The following is a 19,762-nucleotide window of genomic DNA, read 5'->3' on the forward strand; positions in this document are numbered from 1 at the left end:
GGCGGAGCTCTGAAAATGCACGTCTTATCCCAAAGAGAGTTTGAAGCGCACTGAAGCAAGTTAGTTTGAACACCTGCGTAAGGATGCTCGAGTAGCCAGCCCGTTCCCTATTGGTCCGCTGCTAGCCTGCTAGCTGCCTTCCTATTGGCCCGCTGCTAGCTGCTAGTAGCCGGGCGCCGTTCCTATTGGTCCGCTCAGCTTTGATGCCGCTGAGGCATTTTTCAAAATCAACAGTAGAGGGCACCAAACGCGTACGATTTGCCTACATGGCTCTGAGGAGCGTAAAAAAAATGTCTCAGCCAATCACAATTCGAGGCCGGTAGCTGATGATCCACCTGCCAACTTTTTCAAAAGATAGTATATTTGTAGTTTTTTTACAGGATTTTTTTATTTTCTGAAAAGAGGACATGTTCAGCTGTCTGACAGAAAAACATAGGCCTATTTGTCCATCTTAATCATGCATTATTCAAAAATGTCCATGTAAATATCCATTGACACTGTAACAGCACAAATGTAACAGGGGGGACATGTTATGCTAAAGATGGCCATTACTCCTCATGTAATGAAGAATATGGTATCACATTGTGAACACAGAGTAATAAGATAAATAAGATAAGACTTTAATAATAATTATCACCCATATTTTCAGAATTATGATATGACCATATATGGATATTCAGATGATGTTGGTATGCCCGTAATGTAGTCGTGGAAGGCTACATGAAGACAGATGACAGAATACGTTAGCCAAAGAACGACGTGAGGAGAGAGAGAGGAGTCTGGGTAAGAGAGACCATCTTTAATGAATCAATCCTGAACACAAACAGCAGGAAAACAAAGTCAGAGAATATCCTTGTACGAACATGTTCTTGGGAGAAATAAAATCTTAACAATATCATTTCAGGCATTTAGCCAACATTCTTATTGATATATTGATTGATTGAAAAATGTATTTTGTACAGTTAGCAGAATGGGTACAGTTCAAGGAAAGTACACGTCAATACAAAAACTGCTAAGAGTATAAAACCGGAAATAGCACTAAGACTTGTTTACATAAGGGTCCTCCATTTTCAATTCATCAGAACAAGACATACAAATAAACTTCTATTCAAAATATTATATAAAATTTAAATAAAAAATAAACTATCAAATACACCAGTGTTTCCCGTATATGCCAGGGGAAACATTGTGTGGCCACCACACAATCATGACCAGCCACCACAGTATGATTATTATTGTATATTGTAGTAGGCGGCCGCGAATAGGCCAAAATAATCGCAGAAGACTGCAAAAATTCCCACAAACATTTCACGTGTGCGTGTGCTGTGCACGGGTCTGGCGCATGGACGAGCGTGCATATACGTGAAAGCTCCCTCCACACTATCAGCTTCTGGCTAGAGAAAACACTGTAGCAAAGCAAAGTTCTTTGTTTACCCAGGGTGAATGGACTAAGCTCGAGATGCTTGTTTACAGTCAGACCCTGCTCATAGAACATTTCATGGTAAGGGTTCAATGCCTTGCTCAAGGGCACTTCAGCGGTGGTAATTTTAACGTGCCGGTCCGGGGATTCGAACTGGCGACCTTCCGATAACAAGACCACTCCGCAAACCGTTCGGCCACCGCTGCCCCAAATAAGAATGCCTGGTGGCTGTGATTGGTTGGCTGATTTCCACGTGTGACATATGACGTAAATTCAATGTCAATGGCGTTTAATGTTTGATGTTTATTGACGTTAATTTACGTCATATTTAGCGGAATTCATTTCCCCTTTCAATGGCAAATCTTGAGACGTGTGGGGACAAAAGCTGTTTATAGAAAAACAAAAAGAAAAGCTTAAAAAATACATATCTTGAAAGTGTGATAAGTACTGATTTAGAAGGCTCAGGTCGTAATGGGTTAATGTATACCTCTAACCCCCAATATTATAACTATTGCCACTGTCATCATCAATATCAGGTTATTAATGTTAACATTATTACCAGTACTGATGTTCAAGAAAATGAAGTATTTTTGATCAACATTTATGCAGCATTTATGATAATCATCATCATCATCACCACCATGTCTAACTACATTGTCCAGAGTTAGACAGATCTAGGTAAGATCTTCAGAGGACTAGCAGGAGCAGTGAAAATGACTGGAAAGAGTGTGTCAGTGAACCTGTGTGTGAAGGTGTGTATGTGTGTGTTAGTATCAGGATCACAGAATGACAGCTTTCCTTCATTCCAGTCCAGCTGGACTCTGATCCTCTGGAGGGTCTGCTTCACTGAAAGATCAGTGAAGCAGACTCTGAGGTGACTGCTGTGTATTTACCGTCACGTAACCCTATTCTCCAGCGTTGACCCGCTGTGTCTCTCTTCCTCTGAAAGGACTCTGCTAACACACCTACTATCCAGTCTGTATTGTCTGCAACCTCAACATCCCAGCTGTGAGTCCCTGAGTTAAAGCCCTCAGAACCAAGGACGAAACCATAGTAGTCAAACCTCTCTGGATTGTCAGGAAGCTTCTGTTCCCCTCCACATCTCACGCTGGTCAGATCATAAGACAGGGCGTATTGTGGATAGGCAGTGTTGGGGTCCAGAACGACAGGAGTGTAGGAGACAATGTCCTTCATCTTGTCCCAGACTCTGAAGGCCAGGTTGCCCAGGTGTTTGGCCACGTCTATCAGTGCTCCTGAGACCGGCTGTGGGTCCTGCAGTGTGAGCTGGACTCTCTCCATTGTGGTCTTGTAGTTCTGCAGGAATGAGATGTGTTCAGCTCTCAGCTCCTCCTCTATGGCTCTGATTGTGTGTGAAACGGTTGATATGTCTCTGTTCAGACCCGCAATCTTCTCCTTCATCATCTGACTCTTCTGCTGCTCTTCTTCCCTCAGTTTGGTGATCCTGGCCTCCTCTTCATCATGTAGAAACTGATGAAGCTTCTTAAACTGTGCCTTCATCTGCTTCTCTGTGTGTCGAGTCTGGAACGTAATGTGTCCTGCTGTTTGGTCATAGTTCTTTTTAGTTTTAATAAAGACCTCCAGTTTGTCCTGTAAAGGCTTCAGTGATTTCTGGACTTCCTCCTTGTGATCCAGAGCAGCTTCATCGACGGGCCTGATTCTGTGGCCGGTGTGTTTTTTAGAAATTTGACACACAAGACACACTGGCTGTTGACATTCCAGACAGAACAGTTTGAGTTTCTCAGCATGCAGACTGCAGAGATCCTCAGACCCTGATGAAGCTCTCTGATGTCTCTCCTGTGTGAAGGCCTCACACAGGTTCTTCAGAGCCAGGTTACGAGGCAGACGATCTGTCGAAGATATTTCCTTACAAACTGGACACTCCTTTATTCTCTTCTCTCGCCACCAGTCCTGTAGACAGGCTTTACAGAAGCTGTGGCTACAGGACAGGAGAACAGGATCTTTAAAGATGTCACAGCACACAGGACAGGAATAGTCCTCTTCCGAGAGAGACGACTTGGAGTTGGAAGCCATTTTAACAAACACTCACGCAGTCAACACAGAACTCTGCCAGTCAGTCGTGGTAACACTTCCTCTTCCAGAATGTTCCCTGAAGTTTACTTTCACTTTGAGTCCTGTTTCTTGTTAAAGTCCATTCAGTTGACAGACAGAGTCAGCAGCAGGTTCCAGTGGTCTGGGTCAGTATTAACTCCTGTAGCTTTTGGAAAGACAGTCAGTCCTTCCTCACTGGACGACGTTGTGTGTTTGATCTGAATGTGAATCTGATTGTCTGTCTCACTATGAGTCAGGCAAGAGGCGGAGCTGCCTTTGACAGAACTGTTGTAAAGTACGCACGCGCGCACACACACACACACACACACACACACACACACACACACACACACACACACACACACACACACACACACACACACACACACACACACACACACACACACACACACACACACACACACATCCACCCTGAATCTAATACACATACTCCACACATTGAATTGTTTGAATGAGAAAGGACAGTCTTTTTATATTTATCATATTTAGTATAGACAATAAAGGTAGCAGAATGAAAAGGTTATGTTCTTATTGTGTCAGAGTGAACTTTGACTGTTCAAAGTGCTTTACAACATACCGTATGCCTCACATTAACCCTTTAACAGCACCACGACAGAGGCAGCCATGCACGTCACCTGCCTGCTCTTTAGCAGCAGTTAGGTGTTCAGTGGCAAGACTGTGTGTCTTCTGTCTGTCTGTGTGTCTTCTGTCCGACCATGTGTCTTCTGTCTGTCTGTGTGTCTTCTGTCTGTCTGTGTGTCTTCTGTTTGACCATGTGTCTTCTGTCTGTCTGGGTCTTCTGTCTGTCTGTGTGTCTTCTGTCCGACCATGTCTTCTGTCTGTCTGTGTGCAGCTACCTGCGTGAAAGTTTGCAAGCACACTCACAGTACGCCAAGGAAGAACCTCTCTACTGCAAATACTTTACTACACCGTGGCACTAATTATAGACCGTTTTGGTAATTAGGAACCAAAATGGACACATACAGGTCTGTAACTCCGTTTATACACTAAAAGTGTATTTTAACACTAAGGATTTTACAGTCTAGATTGGGGTGCCAGAGATTTCCAAACAATAGTATCAAATGAGAATCCGTTACCTAATGCACATCAAACAAACAAAGTCAGATAGATTCACTCATCTAGTGTAACGTATTACCAGAGTACCGCGCGCGTCTATTTTAAAGTGCATATAAGTTGGAGTCTGTATAGTTCCATAACTCACATTACAGTAGATGTATTTAGCGAAACTGCAGCTCATCAATAACTTAAGCTTCCGTTCCTACTGTATAGAAACTTCATCATCAGAGGGTCAGAGAGCTACGCTAAGGCTTAGAAAACAGAATATAGACTGCAGGTCATATTCATACATATTTAAGTGATAATAATAACAACAGTACACAAAAGGAAGAAATGCTATAATGTGAGATATTGTCTCCAGTGTGCTGGTGCCAAATATCACGGTGTAACACAACCTCTGTGTGTTGCAATTATATCACCAGATATTCATTATCAATATTTAAGATGACAATACAATGATGACACAAGCTTATTATGAATATTTGTTCCACAATAAAAACAATCCTTTCCCTTTAGAATAACGTCCAGGGCCTGCATGGCTTGCAAGTGGAACAAACGGTTGATTCGTTTGTTGATTGATTACAGGTACAGTCCTGTAACTTTGCACACACACTCCCTGGATGCCAACGATGAACCTCTGCCCCAAATGTTCTTGAACGGCCTGTTATAGCGCCACCAACAGGTGGATTTTTGCAAAACACATTTTTGGAACAAAATGCCTCAAATCATCCAATTGCCATCCATGGCAAGAAGAAATGGCACCCTTTTCACATTAGCCTATTATAGCGCCACCAGGAGGCCACAACCTGACCTGCCCTGGTGGAGACCTGTGCCCCGAGGGGCACTTTTTCTAGTTCTCTTATAAACTAGTCAACTAGTACCAACAAGGTCGACACTAGTGGATTTACTAGTCGACAAGTTGAATAGTCGACTAGTTGCTTAAAGCTCTACTGTGTGTCTATTTAAAAGTGCAGGTAAGTTGAAGTCTGCAGTTTCATAACTCACATTACAGTAGATGTGTTCAACTAAACTGCAGCTCATCAATAAGCTTCAGTTCCTACTGTATAGATCATCATCAGAGGGTTATCCTTTAACTAATACATTTTCATGTCATAAGAACTCTGATAACGTCCATACTCACTGAGAAATGTCTCCCTTCTCCTCCAGGCTAGCGTGTTGGTTCTTGGTTGACTAGCCACAGCCCACATGTAGTTTTTATGTCTATTTATTTATCTGGACTTCATTTTGTTGATGAATTTAAAACACACGACACAATGTAAAGGACGTTTTGTGTTACGCTTTTAGCCTTAGATGTCTGACTGTACCTTGTGCTGTTTTTCAATTTGTCTAATAAAAGTATTCAATCAAACTGGATTCAAATATTCACAGAAAATAATTACATTCGAGTATCGGGGATTTTAATAGTAATTGATTGAAAGATGTATTAAGGTAACAGTATGCAGAATAGGTACACCAGTTAAATTGCAGATGGTGTATAGTTCCACTTTGTCTGCTCATTTATTTTTCCATCACTTCCAATTTCACTAGTTTATCCCTGTATCATTGTAAGTTATTTCTTCCGATTAGATGAAATTCATATCCTGACCTGAAAATGTTCTGTTTGTGTTTACTTACTGGAGACAAGGATACCCCATTACTTTAAAAAAAAAAAACACTATAGCAATGATTATTATTATAGAGCAATTTAACACCAATTTTAACCTTTAATATACAAACATATAATTTAAAAATAAAGTCTGGACAGCAGGAATATTGTCAGTACTTAACTCATAAAACAAAGTGGGGAAAAAGCAGCACTCCAAAAAAAAACATGCAAGACTGACTCAGATGCAATTTCTCATTTTATTGAGAACGCCAAGAAATGTATGACATGTGTATGACATGTAGGCTATGTATGACAATACATAGCCTAGGAAGCCTTCTTTCCATCCTACCATTTCATATTTGTTAAATGAATACACCCCTCTAGATTAAACATTAGATGCATTACAACATTAATAGACAGCAGGTTTTTTTTTTAAAGTCTGGCTGGTACATGGATTATTTTGCATATATACCTACACAGGTTAGTAGTAAACGTCATTACTTTACAGAAGTTGAACTGATATGAGTCCATCACCCCTCCTTTAGACATATTATTTTTATAATAATTTGTTATTCTCGTTTCCAATGGAGTCTTTTCCCCAACCTCAGCACACTGCTCAGTAAATTAACTGTTTTCATTTTTTGTCTGTTGGGCAGCTCAAAGGGGGAAAAAAAAATTCAAACGAAAGTTCACTGGACATTTAATGTTTAACAATTGAGATGTTAGAATGTTTCCACTGTGAATAAATACATTATAAAACATTTTTTTTTAAAAAAACAATATCCTGGCAAATTATCTCCTAAGAGTACTTGGGAGATAATTCCATAAAGTTGCACAATGTATGGAGTACTTATGATTAGGAGGGCCTTCAGATTATTACATAACTTTAAAAGATTGAGCCTATTGCCCATTGAACCAAAAAAAAAAGAATGAAGTAAAGTCCTTTCTTTAACCAATTCTGGGCGGGAACCCCTTTTGGTGTTAACCATTATTTTAAACTTTATCTATTGAAAAATAGCAGATCTACAAGCTCATAGAGCGGCACTGAGTGCCGCACTTACGAGCTTGTAGGTCTGCTATTTTTTAATAGAAAATCGCGAAAATGGTGCAAATCTTTGAATATATATTATTTCAGAGCGAACGTTTTTAACTCAGATATTTGCTTCTGGGAGGTCCCTGGAACAACATATTTTCAGATGGGGACGGCAGCCAAATACATATAATTTTGGGGGTCCTTGACGTGAAAATGTTTGAGAATTTACTGACAAACTGTCAGGATTTAGAAGACATTTGTAGAATCTTCCCCTAAATGGGTTAATATTAAGAGTCACACAGAAAGTTTATGTAAGATGAATGAATGAATGCAGGACGACATGTCTCTCACAGACAAGCAAAAAACACCCGAACTCATACATAAATAATAAACATTACTGTACCCTGGGTTTAACACAATACAAATTAGGACTCACAAATGCAAAACACACATTTTCCTGACTGACACTATAGAACGATTATCATGAAAACGGCCATAAATCACGGCACATTGTATGAGACGAAGCCTAATTTTGCAGTTGTTGCATGTGATGATGACCTCCGTCTACTAGTAGGACTCTACAGAAGATACCCAGTGTGTAGTCACCAAGTCAGTGTGTGATGATGACCTCCGTCTACTAGTAGGACTCTACAGAAGATACCCAGTGTGTAGTCACCAAGTCAGTGTGTGATGATGACCTCCGTCTACTAGTAGGACTCTACAGAAGATACCCAGTGTGTAGTCACCAAGTCAGTGTGTGATGATGACCTCCGTCTACTAGTAGGACTCTACAGAAGATACCCAGTGTGTAGTCACCAAGTCAGTGTGTGATGACCTCCGTCTACTAGTAGGACTCTACAGAAGATACCCAGTGTGTAGTCACCAAGTCAGTGTGTGTGATGATGACCTCCGTCTACTAGTAGGACTCTACAGAATATACCCGACTGTGGGGCGACTGTGGCTCAAGAGGTAGAGCAGGTTGTCCAATGATCCATGGGTCGGCGGTTCGAATCCCGGCTCCTCCTGGCTACATGTCGAAGTGTCCTTGGGCAAGACACTGAACCCCAAATTGCTCCCGATGTGCTGGTTGGTACCTTGCATGGCTTCCGCCGCAATCGGTGTATGAATGTGTGTGTGAATGTAATGCACAATCTATGTAAAGCGCCTTGGATAAAGGCGCTATATAAATGCACCATTTACCATTTATTTACCATTTACCCAGTGTGTAGTCACCAAGTCAGTGTGTGATGATGACTGTCTGGTAGGTGTGGGATCTCTCCATCAAGATGATGATGACCTGTCTGGTAGGTGTGGGATCTCTCCATCCAGATGATGACGACCTGTCTGGTAGGTGTGGGATCTCTCCATCCAGATGATGATGATGACCTCTCTGGTAGGTGTGGGATCTCTCCATCCAGATGATGATGACCTGTCTGGTAGGTGTGGGATCTCTCCATCCAGATGATGATGACCTGTCTGGTAGGTGTGGGATCTCTCCATCCAGATGATGACGACCTGTCTGGTAGGTGTGGGATCTCTCCATCCAGATGATGACCTCTCTGGTAGGTGTGGGATCTCTCCATCCAGATGATGATTACCTGTCTGGTAGGTGTGGGATCTCTCCATCCAGATGATGATTACCTGTCTGGTAGGTGTGGGATCTCTCCATCCAGATGATGATGACCTGTCTGGTAGGTGTGGGATCTCTCCATCCAGATGATGATGACCTGTCTGGTAGGTGTGGGATCTCTCCATCCAGATGATGACCTCTCTGGTAGGTGTGGGATCTCTCCATCCAGATGATGACCTGTCTGGTAGGTGTGGGATCTCTCCATCCAGATGATGATGATGAACTGTCTGGTAGGTGTGGGATCTCTCCATCCAGATGATGACCTGTCTGGTAGGTGTGGGATCTCTCCATCCAGATGATGATGACCCGTCTGGTAGGTGTGGGATCTCTCCATCCAGATGAGCTCTAAGCACAGTGTCTTTCAGTCATCAACCTTGAGAGAACTGAGAGGAGCCTGGACATTGGAGCACAACAGACAGAGGAAGAAAAAAGTATGGTTAAGTGCAGTGTTGTTTTCATCGACTAAAACGAAAGATGTTCGCCGACTAGCTTTTTCCACTGACGAAAACTAAACGGAAACTAAATAAAAACTAAGCTATGATGACTAAGACTAAATATACTGACAATTGTCAAATAAAAACTAGACAATTAGTTGCATGCTGAAAATAGCAGATCTAAAAGCTCACAACGCATCACGCTGCGACGCTTTGTGAGCTTGTACATCTGTAATTTTCAGTGTGAAAACGGCATCAAGGCCCACCGAAATACTTTAAATATATATTTTAGTAGACTAAAACTAGACTAACACCAAAACATTCCAGGTGACTAAAATGTGACTAAAACTAAATGAAAACTATTCAAGAGACTGACTAAAACTAAAATTTGCTGCCGAAAACACTGCAGCATAGTAGAGTGTATGACAAAAATAAATCTCATCAGTACTGCTAGACTCCCAAGTGCAGAATTCCAAGGCATAGGGGGCTCTATTTTCAGCCATGCTAAACCCCTTATCCCTAAACTACTTTGAAAAACACATTTGAATAGTTAAAATAGCCAATAGCGGCTAGTTGAACTATTGAAAACCTATTTTGAATGACATTAGTTTAAATAATAGTCCTTACATTCAACTTTGATGGTTTCTTTTGGGTCCAGGAGGTTCCATTTCATGCTCAAGGATTCCTCCTAGGTGGGGATACCAGCATGGTTGTGTTGTTGTGGCTGGCATCTCCTTGGATGTCTGGACTTGAGTGCTTTGATTTTGTGATGATTTCTGCAACACGCTTGTTTAAAAAAACAAAACAGTTAACGTCTTGCCCAACCCTCAATATGGAGGGCTATGAATTGTTGGATTGTCCTTAGTCTGTATTCCTACCCTTGTGAGCCGTCTGGCATTGTTGCACCATGCCAGTTTAGCCCTATGGGTCACAAGAATAACACAAGCTCCTCCACCGCGGCAAGGTGACAATCCATGGGAGGAGACCCAATTTAGTCGTTGCAAATTCCCAATTATCCCCAAGTATCCTAGAGTCCCTGTTGCTGTCACCTCCACTCACATGTGGAGGTATAAACTACTACATGCATCAAGGTTATTATAGAAATGAAGAACAAAACTAGAACCTTTTCATCTCTCAGCCCTGACAAATACACCATAAACAGATTACAATAAAAAAAACGAAAACTAATGTAGCACCGGCCGAGAGGCGATCCCAGGATTTCTGGGGTCGTAGGTATGTATGTTATCAGTCGGGTAAAGAGCCAGGCTCGCTAGCGAGCGGCAATGTAACGGCCTATATCTACAGTCTTACCCTGAGCATCTCCCCCTCAGTAAGGACTAGCAAAGGCAGCTACCGGTAGTCAGTCGGCATAAAATAAAGATACTAGCAAAAAAAACAACGAATTAAAACTAAACTGAGTCATCAACAAGGCAGCGTTATCCAGTCAGCATTAAAAAAATTAAAAACTAGCAAGTAAACTTTAAAAACGAATTAAAACTAAACAGAGTCATCAACAAGGCAGCGTTATCCAGTCAGCATAAAAATAATTAAAAACTAGCAAGCCAACTTTAAAAACAAATTAAAACTAAACAGTCATCAACAAGGCAGCGTTATCCAGTCAGCATAAAATTAAAAACTAGTAAGCAAACTTTAAAAACGAATTAAAACTAAACCAAGTCATCAACAAGGCAGCGTCATCCAGTCAGCATTAAAACATTTAAAACTAGCAAGTCAACTTTAAAAACGAATTAAAACTAAACAGTCATCAACAAGGCAGAGTTATCCAGTCAGCATTAAAAGAAATCTAGCAACCCACTTTAAAGACTAATTACAACTAAACTGAAAAGTCAAAAGTAAATACAGTATTCAGAACTATAATAACCTTGATATGCATCTGCAGTGCAGCAAAAAGGACATGATCACTTGATCCTCACCAGCTTCCCACCCGCAAACACGGCCAATTGTGTTTGTTGGAGCGTCCAGCCAAGCTGAATGCACCGCTGCTGCTACTGGGTATTGAACCCAGGCATCTGCGGTGGTGGGGAAGCGTTTTGCCTCACCACACCCAGACGCCCCATGATGTTGTGTCTGTGTGATATACCGTATATGAATACTGTATACACACAAACACACAATATAGATATACAGTATAGACATAACAACATTGATTTATGGTTTTTTTCTTTTTACATTGTACCATTACATAATCTTTTACTACCATTCTAATGACAATTTGATGTTAAACTCTATAAAGTAACAGAAGAAAGTAATGTTTATAACCTGCTTACCTCAGGTTATTTAAAACAAACACAGTACAGCCTATGCCTACAGTAGTCGTGCCCCACCAGGAGCAGTCAGGAGTGAGGCTCGACTGACAAACATCGACTGGGGGGGACCTCCACCTCCAGTTAGGCGAAACTCCTGTGTGGTACAGACAGACGGCCAGTATATTTCTTTCGTTGTTTGCATTAGTCGCCCCCCTTTCTGGAAGCACATCCACCAGGAGCGGTCAGGAGTGAGGCTCGACTGACAAACATCGACTGGGGGGACCTCCACCTCGGGGGAAACTCCTGTGTGGTACAGACAGACAGAATATTTTTTTCGTTGTTTGCATTAGTCGTCCCCCTTTCTGGAAGCGCGTCCACGCGCACCAGGAGCAGTCAGGAGCAAGGCTCGACTGACCAACATCGACTGGGGGGACCTCCACCTTCAGTTCGGGGAAACTCCTGTGTGGTACAGACAGACGGACAGTATATATTTTTTGTTGTTTGCATTAGTCGCCCCCCTTTCTGGAAGCACATCCACACGCACCAGGAGCAGTCAGGAGTGAGGCTCGACTGACAAACATCAACTGGGGGGACCTCCACCTCCACCTTGGGGAAACTCCTGTGTGGTACAGACAGACAGTATATATTTTCCTTGTTTGCATTAGTTGCCCCCCTTTCTGGAAGCGTGTCCACACGCTCCAGGAGCGATCAGGAGCAAGGCTCGACTGACCAACATCGACTGGGGGGACCTCCACCTCCAGTTCGGGGATACTCCTGTGTGGTACAGACAGACAGTATATATTTTTTCGTTGTAGTTTGCATTAGTCACCCCCTTTCTGGAAGCTCGTCCAGGAGCGATCAGGAGCAAGGCTCGACTGACCAACATCGACTGAGTTTAAAACCATATTAAGTAACAGACAAAAGTAAATTCTTACCTCAGGTTATTTCAAACAAACCTTTCTGGAAGTGCATCCGCACGCACCAGGAGCGATCAGGAGTGAGGCTCGACTGACCGACTTCGACTGGGGGACCTCCGCCTCCAGTCGGGGGAAACACCTGCGTGGTCCACGATAGACAGACGTACAAGTGTCTGTATTTAGGTTCTTACTTACCTGTTTAAGCCATTTAGGCCTGACGTCTTCAAAATCCTGAAGGTTCTCTGAAAAACCATGTGTTTCTGTATCAGTGGTGCTCAATATTTCATGTCAAGGACCCCAGAAATTATATGTAATATGCCTCCGCCCCCATCTGAAAATATGTTGTTCCAGGGACCTCCACAGAAGCAAAGATTTGAGCTAAAATGTTCACTCTGTAATAATATATATTCAAAGATTTATTTTACAATAGCTAAAGTATAACAAAAGGGGTTCCCGCCCAAAATGGGTTAAGCTAACTTAAACCAACTTAAATTTAGCAGCATTGGGCCCCAGATGCGAGGTGTGCAGGCCCACCGGTGTGTGGACAAGCCCTGGTTGTCCGCCAACCCAATCCTATCATGACACGCTGACCTCAGACCCTACATGCCCGCAGGACATCAATGAGGAAGACTCCAGCAAGCCTCAACTCAACTAGCCAGCCAGGGTCCTCCTCTTAGAAGATGGGACTCAGCAGCTCCCCACTGTCCAGATTCAGCTCCCCAGGGAAGAGAGAATCGAGGCAGAACATCGGGTTGAAGTTCACCATCTGATCCTCCTCTGTGGGGAAGGAGCTATGTGGCTCCCCGCTGTCCTGGCTCCACTCCTTGCTCTCGACTGAATCGAGGACGGCGTCCCAGTCAAAGTCAGGCACCATCAGGTCATCCAGTGTGGGGATGGTGCACTGACTCTGTGGGAGCCAATCCAAGGCACAGCTAGGAGGAGAAGGAGGCACAGGCACAGCAGAGCTATCCACATTGCAGAGCTCCATAAGCTGGTACTGGACAGGAGGGTGTGTGGGGCTCAGTCCAGACAGTGGCTCCCCGCTGTCTGCACTGGGCTCCTTGCTCGAGGCCCACTTCAAGAGGGCACCCAAGTCAAAGTGCTCCTTGACCGACTCCAGCTCTTTCTGTTCGTCTCCACGAAGCAGCTGGGAGCTGGAGCGAGTCGAGCGACAAGTGACCTTGGCCGGGCTAGTTGGAGAGGCTTGTGGCCGCTTCCTCTTGCGCCCACTGACCGCCTGGCTCAGCACTGTCGGCAGATTCTGTTCCGCGCAAGTTACTTCATCAAAGTGCCCGGGGAGCTGCTGCGAGACGGACCGGAGGTCGATCTGGACTTTGTCGACATCGCAGCGGAAGTGGTCGACATGCTGCGGGTCAACCGTCCAGAAGCGCCCCTTTCCCGACTCGCCTTTCTCCTTCGGGAGCTTGATGAAGCCCTTGTTCACGGACAGAGTGTGCCGGATGGTGTCGTTCCAGGTTGTGCTAGCGGTGCAGCGGTAGTAGGAGAAATTCACTCTGAACCACTCGTAAATAGCGGACAGTGTGAGCTTTCCCCTCTCGCTGCCCTGTATGGCCATGAAGAGCAGCGTGGAACAGGACTGGGTCGGCTTCTCACCAGCGTCCACCCCACCGGGGCAGTGGCCGTGCGTCACCACGACTGGTGTGGGCAGGGTCGGGGGAATGCCCACGGACGCCATGTCCCCTGCCAGAGGGGACAAAGCCACCGGGACGGAGGGGGGAGGTGGTGGTTGGTGACGGTGGCAGGACAGAGGAGGTTCCTGGCCAGAGCCTCCGCCTGGCTGGGGGCCTCCGCTGTTGGCACCGACAACATAGTCCTGGAGCCACTGCAGGCTCGTCAGACTGTCGTCCACCTCGGACAGGTGCCACAGGGTGGCACACAGAGGTAGCATGGCTGTCCTCCTTAAAAAAACAAGTGTGTGTGTGTGTGTGTGTGTGCGCGTGTGGGCCTACTGGTGTCTGATAGGTCCTCCTTATCCCTTTACCTGAAAGAAAGAAGAAGAAAGAAAGAAAGGTCAGTAAAAAGTAAACACGCATAGCTGTAAGAAGATAACACAATGCTCTATTCCAATTGTTTAAAAACTAGTTGCTAGTTACTTTTCAAATGTAGACAAAACACAAAAAAAAAATTGTTAAAGTACTTATAGGCCTATAGTAATACTTTACAAGTAAAATGCCTGTATACCAAATGTTACTTGAGTAAAAGTACAAGCAACTAAATATACTAAAAAAGTAAACGTAAAAATAGCAGATCTGCAAGCTCACAGCAATTTTTTAATAACCAAAATAAGTATAGCTACTTCTTCCACCACTGAAAGATGTATTGTGTAAATGTGGTGGACTAAACAACACCACCAGGTTTGACTCTGCTAATAAACAACATTGGTTTACAACATCGACGTTAATATATATGAAGTCCACACTATGTCAAGGTCGCATATTATTTTCGGTGGGTCACTATGTCATCATAACGTGATGCAACATGGCGGCCGCCGGCCGGTGCACCTGACTCACAGCCCCCTTAAACCCCCGGCCCGCAGTACCACCGTGCCGCTGGGCATAAAGGAAGATATCTACAAACTAACAAGTAACAGTTGTTGTTAGCTTGATTTCGTACGACAATATGCGGCAAACGTTCTATTTAAAGCTTAACTACCGTCTGCATCCTGGCAGTGGTTAACGTTGGATACAGAATGCGATGACGGCCAGTTAACGTGTTTTAAAATAAACAAAACTCACCCCCAAATCAAAGATAAAAACAGTTCTACAAAGCTTAGCTTAGATCTGGTATTTTTGACGAGCGACAGGACACCGGATAACTTGAGGGATTTTAACGATAACGAAGTTAAGGCTTTCAGTCACATGAAAACAACTAGCTAGATAGATACTAGTAGCTACAAAACGATTGAAATTTTAAATTATCCACAACTGCTGTAGACAGACAAGACCAGACAGGTGTACAACAATAACTCTACAAACACATCCGTTGAGAGCGTTTTGAAAAATAAAACAACACTTACCTCAGTCGGTTATCCTGGAGACGATGGTGGAATTCAAAAAAAGGTGTTTAGTAAATGTATAAAATAGCAGAAATGACAAGTTGAAACAATAAGTTGTGAAATAATAACAACGGTGGATGACAAACTACAATGAAAGCAGGCAGTAAATCGTGTGAACTGTGAAACGGTTTCTCTGGCGGAGCTCTGAAAATGCACGACTGATTTCAAAGAGAGTCTGAAGTGCACTGAATCAAGTTAGTTTGAACACCTGCGTAAGCTGCTCGAGTAGCCGGCCCGTTCCCTATTGGTCCGCTGCTAGCCTGCTAGCTGCCTTCCTATTGGCCCGCTGCTAGCTGCTAGTAGCCGGGCGCCGTTCCTATTGGTCCGCTCAGCTTTGATGCCGCTGAGGCATTTTTCAAAATCAACAGTAGAGGGCACCGAACGCGTACGATTTGCCTACATGGCTCTGCGATTTGCTAGAGGAGCGTAAACAAAATGGCGGCCGACGCACTCCGTTCGAAATGTTCACTCAAACAATCACAATTCGAGGCCGGTAGCTGATGATCCACCTGCCAACTTTTTCAAAAGATAGTATATTTGTAGTTTTTTTACAGGATTTTTTTTAGAAAATGTAAATATCCATTGACACTGTAACAGCACAAATGTAACAGGGGGTATGGAAGGGGGGACATGTTATGCTAAAGATGGCCATTACTCCTCATGTAATTAAGAATATGGTATCACATTGTGAACACAGAGTAATAAGATAAATAAGATAAGACTTTAATAATAATTATCAACCATATTTTCAGAATAATGATATGCCCATATATGGATATTCAGATGATGTTGGTATGCCCGTAATGTAGTCCCCTGCCCATATATGGGTACTGTAATGAAGTCTCGAGGTCGGTCCCAACATGGAGAGCCTTCGTAACAGCCGCATCATCAAAAAACATGCAGGGGACATGCCATATTTTAGCATACTCAAATCAAAGGGATTATTTTATATTTATTTCACTCTGAGGTAGGCCTACAAATAGTGTTTTTGCTTATTTTACACAAGATATTCTGTATTATGACCGGGGACACAAATGGCACCGAATACTAGGAAGTAGGAATGTGTGACCTATAGTCAATGGAAATGAATGTTGTTCATGTCTGTTGATTTAGTAATGGTGTAAATTAGGCGACGCTAGTTAACAGATTATCTTTCTACTGTTGTTGGCATGTTTCTACTGTTAGTCTGTTGATCATGTCGGTTTGTCCTTTGATTCAGTGAATGAATGTACTTTACTAAGCAGAGCCAAAATGCTTTTGTTTATTTTGTTTTATTTAAACGTGTCCTTCTATATGATGTCATGTCAATCAGTGATGGGTGGTTGTCATGGAAACCCTTATTACCTGTCACTGTGATGGCACTCAGGTGCGACAGAGGAAGACGACACAGTTTTCGACCGTGCGTGGTCGATGGTTCAGTTTATTTAAGTTTGAATACTACTGCTCCGACTATGGATGTTCTCAATAAATGGATTGACATATCCAAAAGAGATTCAACGACTGGATATTGAATTAATCACTGCACGTGTCAAACTAAAGTTCAACCCAGTTGCCCTTCTGTTTAGCCTAGAAGTACAGGCTTCACAATCATGTTAAACTGTTTGCTGTTGCTGCAGGACACAAAGTAAGCCGATTCAGTGGCAGTTGCCAGTTTCCTACTACTTAGGCAGAGCAGTGATTTAGATCCTTGTGTATATCTTTCTCAAGTTTCTCTTTAACTACAACTCCAGTATATTGTTCAATATTGTATTTGTTATAGTTGTGGTGTGGACCTTTTTAACTCTCACTGACTCTCTGAACTGTGTTTTCCCCCTGTCTAAGGATGGAGCCAGAGGGATGAACAGTGGGAAACTAGTAGGCCTAGAGTACAACAGGAGGACCACCCAAGGCCATCTCCCTCCTCCCCAACACACGAGCCATGCTGCAGAGACTGTATGGCAGCAGAGGATCAGTCCCCTCCTGCAGTCCAACAGGAGAGGACCCACACTCCACACCACCACCTCCTTCGCTGTGGCACTTGGCAGATGGACCGATTGAAGTGTACTCGGATACGGATCCCTGCAATGTGAAAGCCATCCGTACTAAAAGGCCAATGTGAATCATGGCCAGCGGGGACCAGGCAATCGTTTTCAGGAAAAGTTCGATTAAATCAGACTCGGTGTGAATCTGCCCTAACTAAGTGGTAATTGCAAATGGGCAAACAGAACCAAACACAAGAAACGAGAAGTCAGGTGAATTAAGAGTAGATTTATTGAAATGGAACAGTTCAGTCATGCTGTGTATAAGGACATCTAGTAATAACAGCAGAAAAACGAAAGTGCAAGTTGAAGATCTCTTTGTGTTCAGACAGATTAACAACAGCGATGTGCCAAGTTAGCACCTGGGCTTCTTGTAGAAAACACTAGCGCTGACTCACCACTAAAAGCTGCATTACAAACAGAATGTCTGTGTGTAAAACCCTAGTGTACAGCTAAGCTGCAAACAAAATAGAGCAAACACCTTGGTAAGATGAGAGAAGAAAATGTACATGCATACTTTGTCTGCATTTCTATAGCGCCTTAATCCAAAACGCTTTACAATGTGAGATTCCCCCACATAGCAAAGGCAACCAATGCAAGGCACCAAGGACACTTTGACACAATGTCCATGGCCAGAAGAGAACAGTGCTTTCTACGTATTGCCCCGCTCGTTTACCAAGGCGTCTCCTTTATGTTGGCTGCAGAGAATATGCTACAGCAGGGGTCTTCAACGGTGTTTCAGTCCAGGGACCCCTTAGGTGAGAGAGAGATGAAGCAGGGAGGGACCCCCACTACATGTTGTATAACATTGTGTTGCAGATTAAACTTTTTCATAGATGGCTTCATACAGACTTGTCTGAGCACTGTCAATGTGTGGCGTTGGATTCATGTTAATATGTGGCTGCTTGTCTCAGAGTTCCTATCACCCAAAGATCCTGTAGTAACTCTGAGGACCCTCTAGGGGTCCCGGAACACCTGCTGAAGACCCCTGTGCAACAGCACAATGTTCATGAATCCCTGCCTCCCAAACTCCTGATTTTGTCCATATTGTTACAATAATATCGTATTGTTTGTGATGAATATTTTAAAACAATGTCAAAAACAGATCAGCTCTCAATGGATTTTTTCTTTTTTTTTTACCATTTTTTCCTCATTTGACAGTTTTTGAAATAATTAAACAGGGAAACACCTTTGCTGTAAGAAATCATAATTGGATGTCGATACAAAAAAAATACATGAAAACGGAATAGGACAACTTTAATGGGATGTGATCGAAAAAGGGTTAAACGCATTTTCCATTTAACCTCTTTAAGTGTAATCACCTGGTGTTTCATGTCGAACCACTCACAGAATTGAGTGATATAAAAATGTCGGGTCAATTTACTCTCTGATAATAGAAAGGCAGCATTGTTAGGGGTCCCATCGGAATATAAGACGACGTAATACGGAGAGGACAGACTTTCATGCAGTCTCCTGTAATGTAATAGGCCAAGGCTTTGAGTGCTGCAGACTGCAAATAAGATCCTTTAGGTCCGACTGTATATCGTTATTCGCTAGTGATCAGATCAATTTGTGTACTCAAGACATCGTCGACCCAGCTACATTGGATGCTGTGGTAACGAAATAAAACGAGTAATGCTCAACTTAAAGTAAGTATATATTCATGTACTCTCATCCAAACGATTTGGCCTACCATAGTCTGAACATAGTCTGTCATATTGATCTACTGGCTGGTCGGTAGATAGCCCTGGTCCAGTGTGTTTAGCGAGTTCTCACTAATGCCCTGACAGGAAAGCTGCACAGTGCACACAGGTAAAAATTCCACTGCTGTGCGAGGGGTCCAAGTTTACAGAAAATTAACAAAACCACTTAGCTACTCACCGAAACAAAGCCTGCTTCGTTTTTGGAAAAAGGTATATTCTTTAGGCTGGCTGAGTGTCTCAGGTTCCAGGCCCCAGCTTCTAGCACTATTTTTGTCATGAAATAAAATGCAACCAATTGGATCAGTGCAGGCACAACCCGGAAATGTAGTAGTAGAAGAAGTTACTCTGTCCGGTACATATCTTTATTAAAATGCCACAAAGTGCATTTGAGAGAGAAGCTGAGACGCTTCCCAGCCTGGAGAATAGACTTTTTCCAAAAGCTAAATGGTTTGGTTTATTTTCCGTAAAGTTGGACCCCTCGCACATGGTA

General features: G+C 43.2%; 2 protein-coding genes and 3 long non-coding RNA genes across 5 annotated transcripts; 1 reads left to right on the forward strand and 4 right to left on the reverse strand.

Annotated features, from left to right (window-relative positions):
* Positions 1-2,181: 2,181 nt before the first annotated feature.
* On the reverse strand, positions 2,182-3,737 carry LOC306916978 (E3 ubiquitin-protein ligase TRIM35-like). The gene has a single exon (XM_079495086.1). It carries the CDS (start codon positions 3,470-3,472, stop codon positions 2,264-2,266), a length of 1,209 nt encoding a protein of 402 aa, XP_079351212.1. The 5' UTR covers positions 3,473-3,737; the 3' UTR covers positions 2,182-2,263.
* A 5,330-nt stretch (positions 3,738-9,067) lies between these two features.
* Positions 9,068-12,181, reverse strand: LOC306916990. The gene is made up of 4 exons (XR_013789077.1): positions 12,103-12,181; positions 11,580-11,861; positions 9,919-10,067; positions 9,068-9,251 (listed from the first exon to the last, which is right to left on the reverse strand). It is a non-coding gene; the product is annotated as an uncharacterized lncRNA (long non-coding RNA).
* Positions 12,182-13,148: 967 nt separating this feature from the next.
* Positions 13,149-14,384, reverse strand: LOC306917604 (forkhead box protein J1-A-like; the record flags this gene model as incomplete). The annotated part of the gene is made up of 1 exon (XM_079495902.1): positions 13,149-14,384. The coding sequence occupies one exon, from the start codon at positions 14,382-14,384 to the stop codon at positions 13,149-13,151; it is 1,236 nt and encodes a 411-aa protein (XP_079352028.1).
* A 2,547-nt stretch (positions 14,385-16,931) lies between these two features.
* LOC306916989 lies at positions 16,932-18,641 on the forward strand. Its single transcript, XR_013789076.1, has 2 exons — positions 16,932-17,175; positions 17,373-18,641. It is a non-coding gene; the product is annotated as an uncharacterized lncRNA (long non-coding RNA).
* Positions 17,779-19,705, reverse strand: LOC306916987. Its single transcript, XR_013789074.1, has 2 exons — positions 18,122-19,705; positions 17,779-18,085 (listed from the first exon to the last, which is right to left on the reverse strand). It is a non-coding gene; the product is annotated as an uncharacterized lncRNA (long non-coding RNA).
* Between the last annotated feature and the right edge of the window lie 57 nt (positions 19,706-19,762).

Source organism: Electrona antarctica, assembly GCF_951216825.1.
Source record: "Electrona antarctica genome assembly, chromosome: 24".
Lineage (NCBI taxonomy): Eukaryota > Metazoa > Chordata > Actinopteri > Myctophiformes > Myctophidae > Electrona > Electrona antarctica.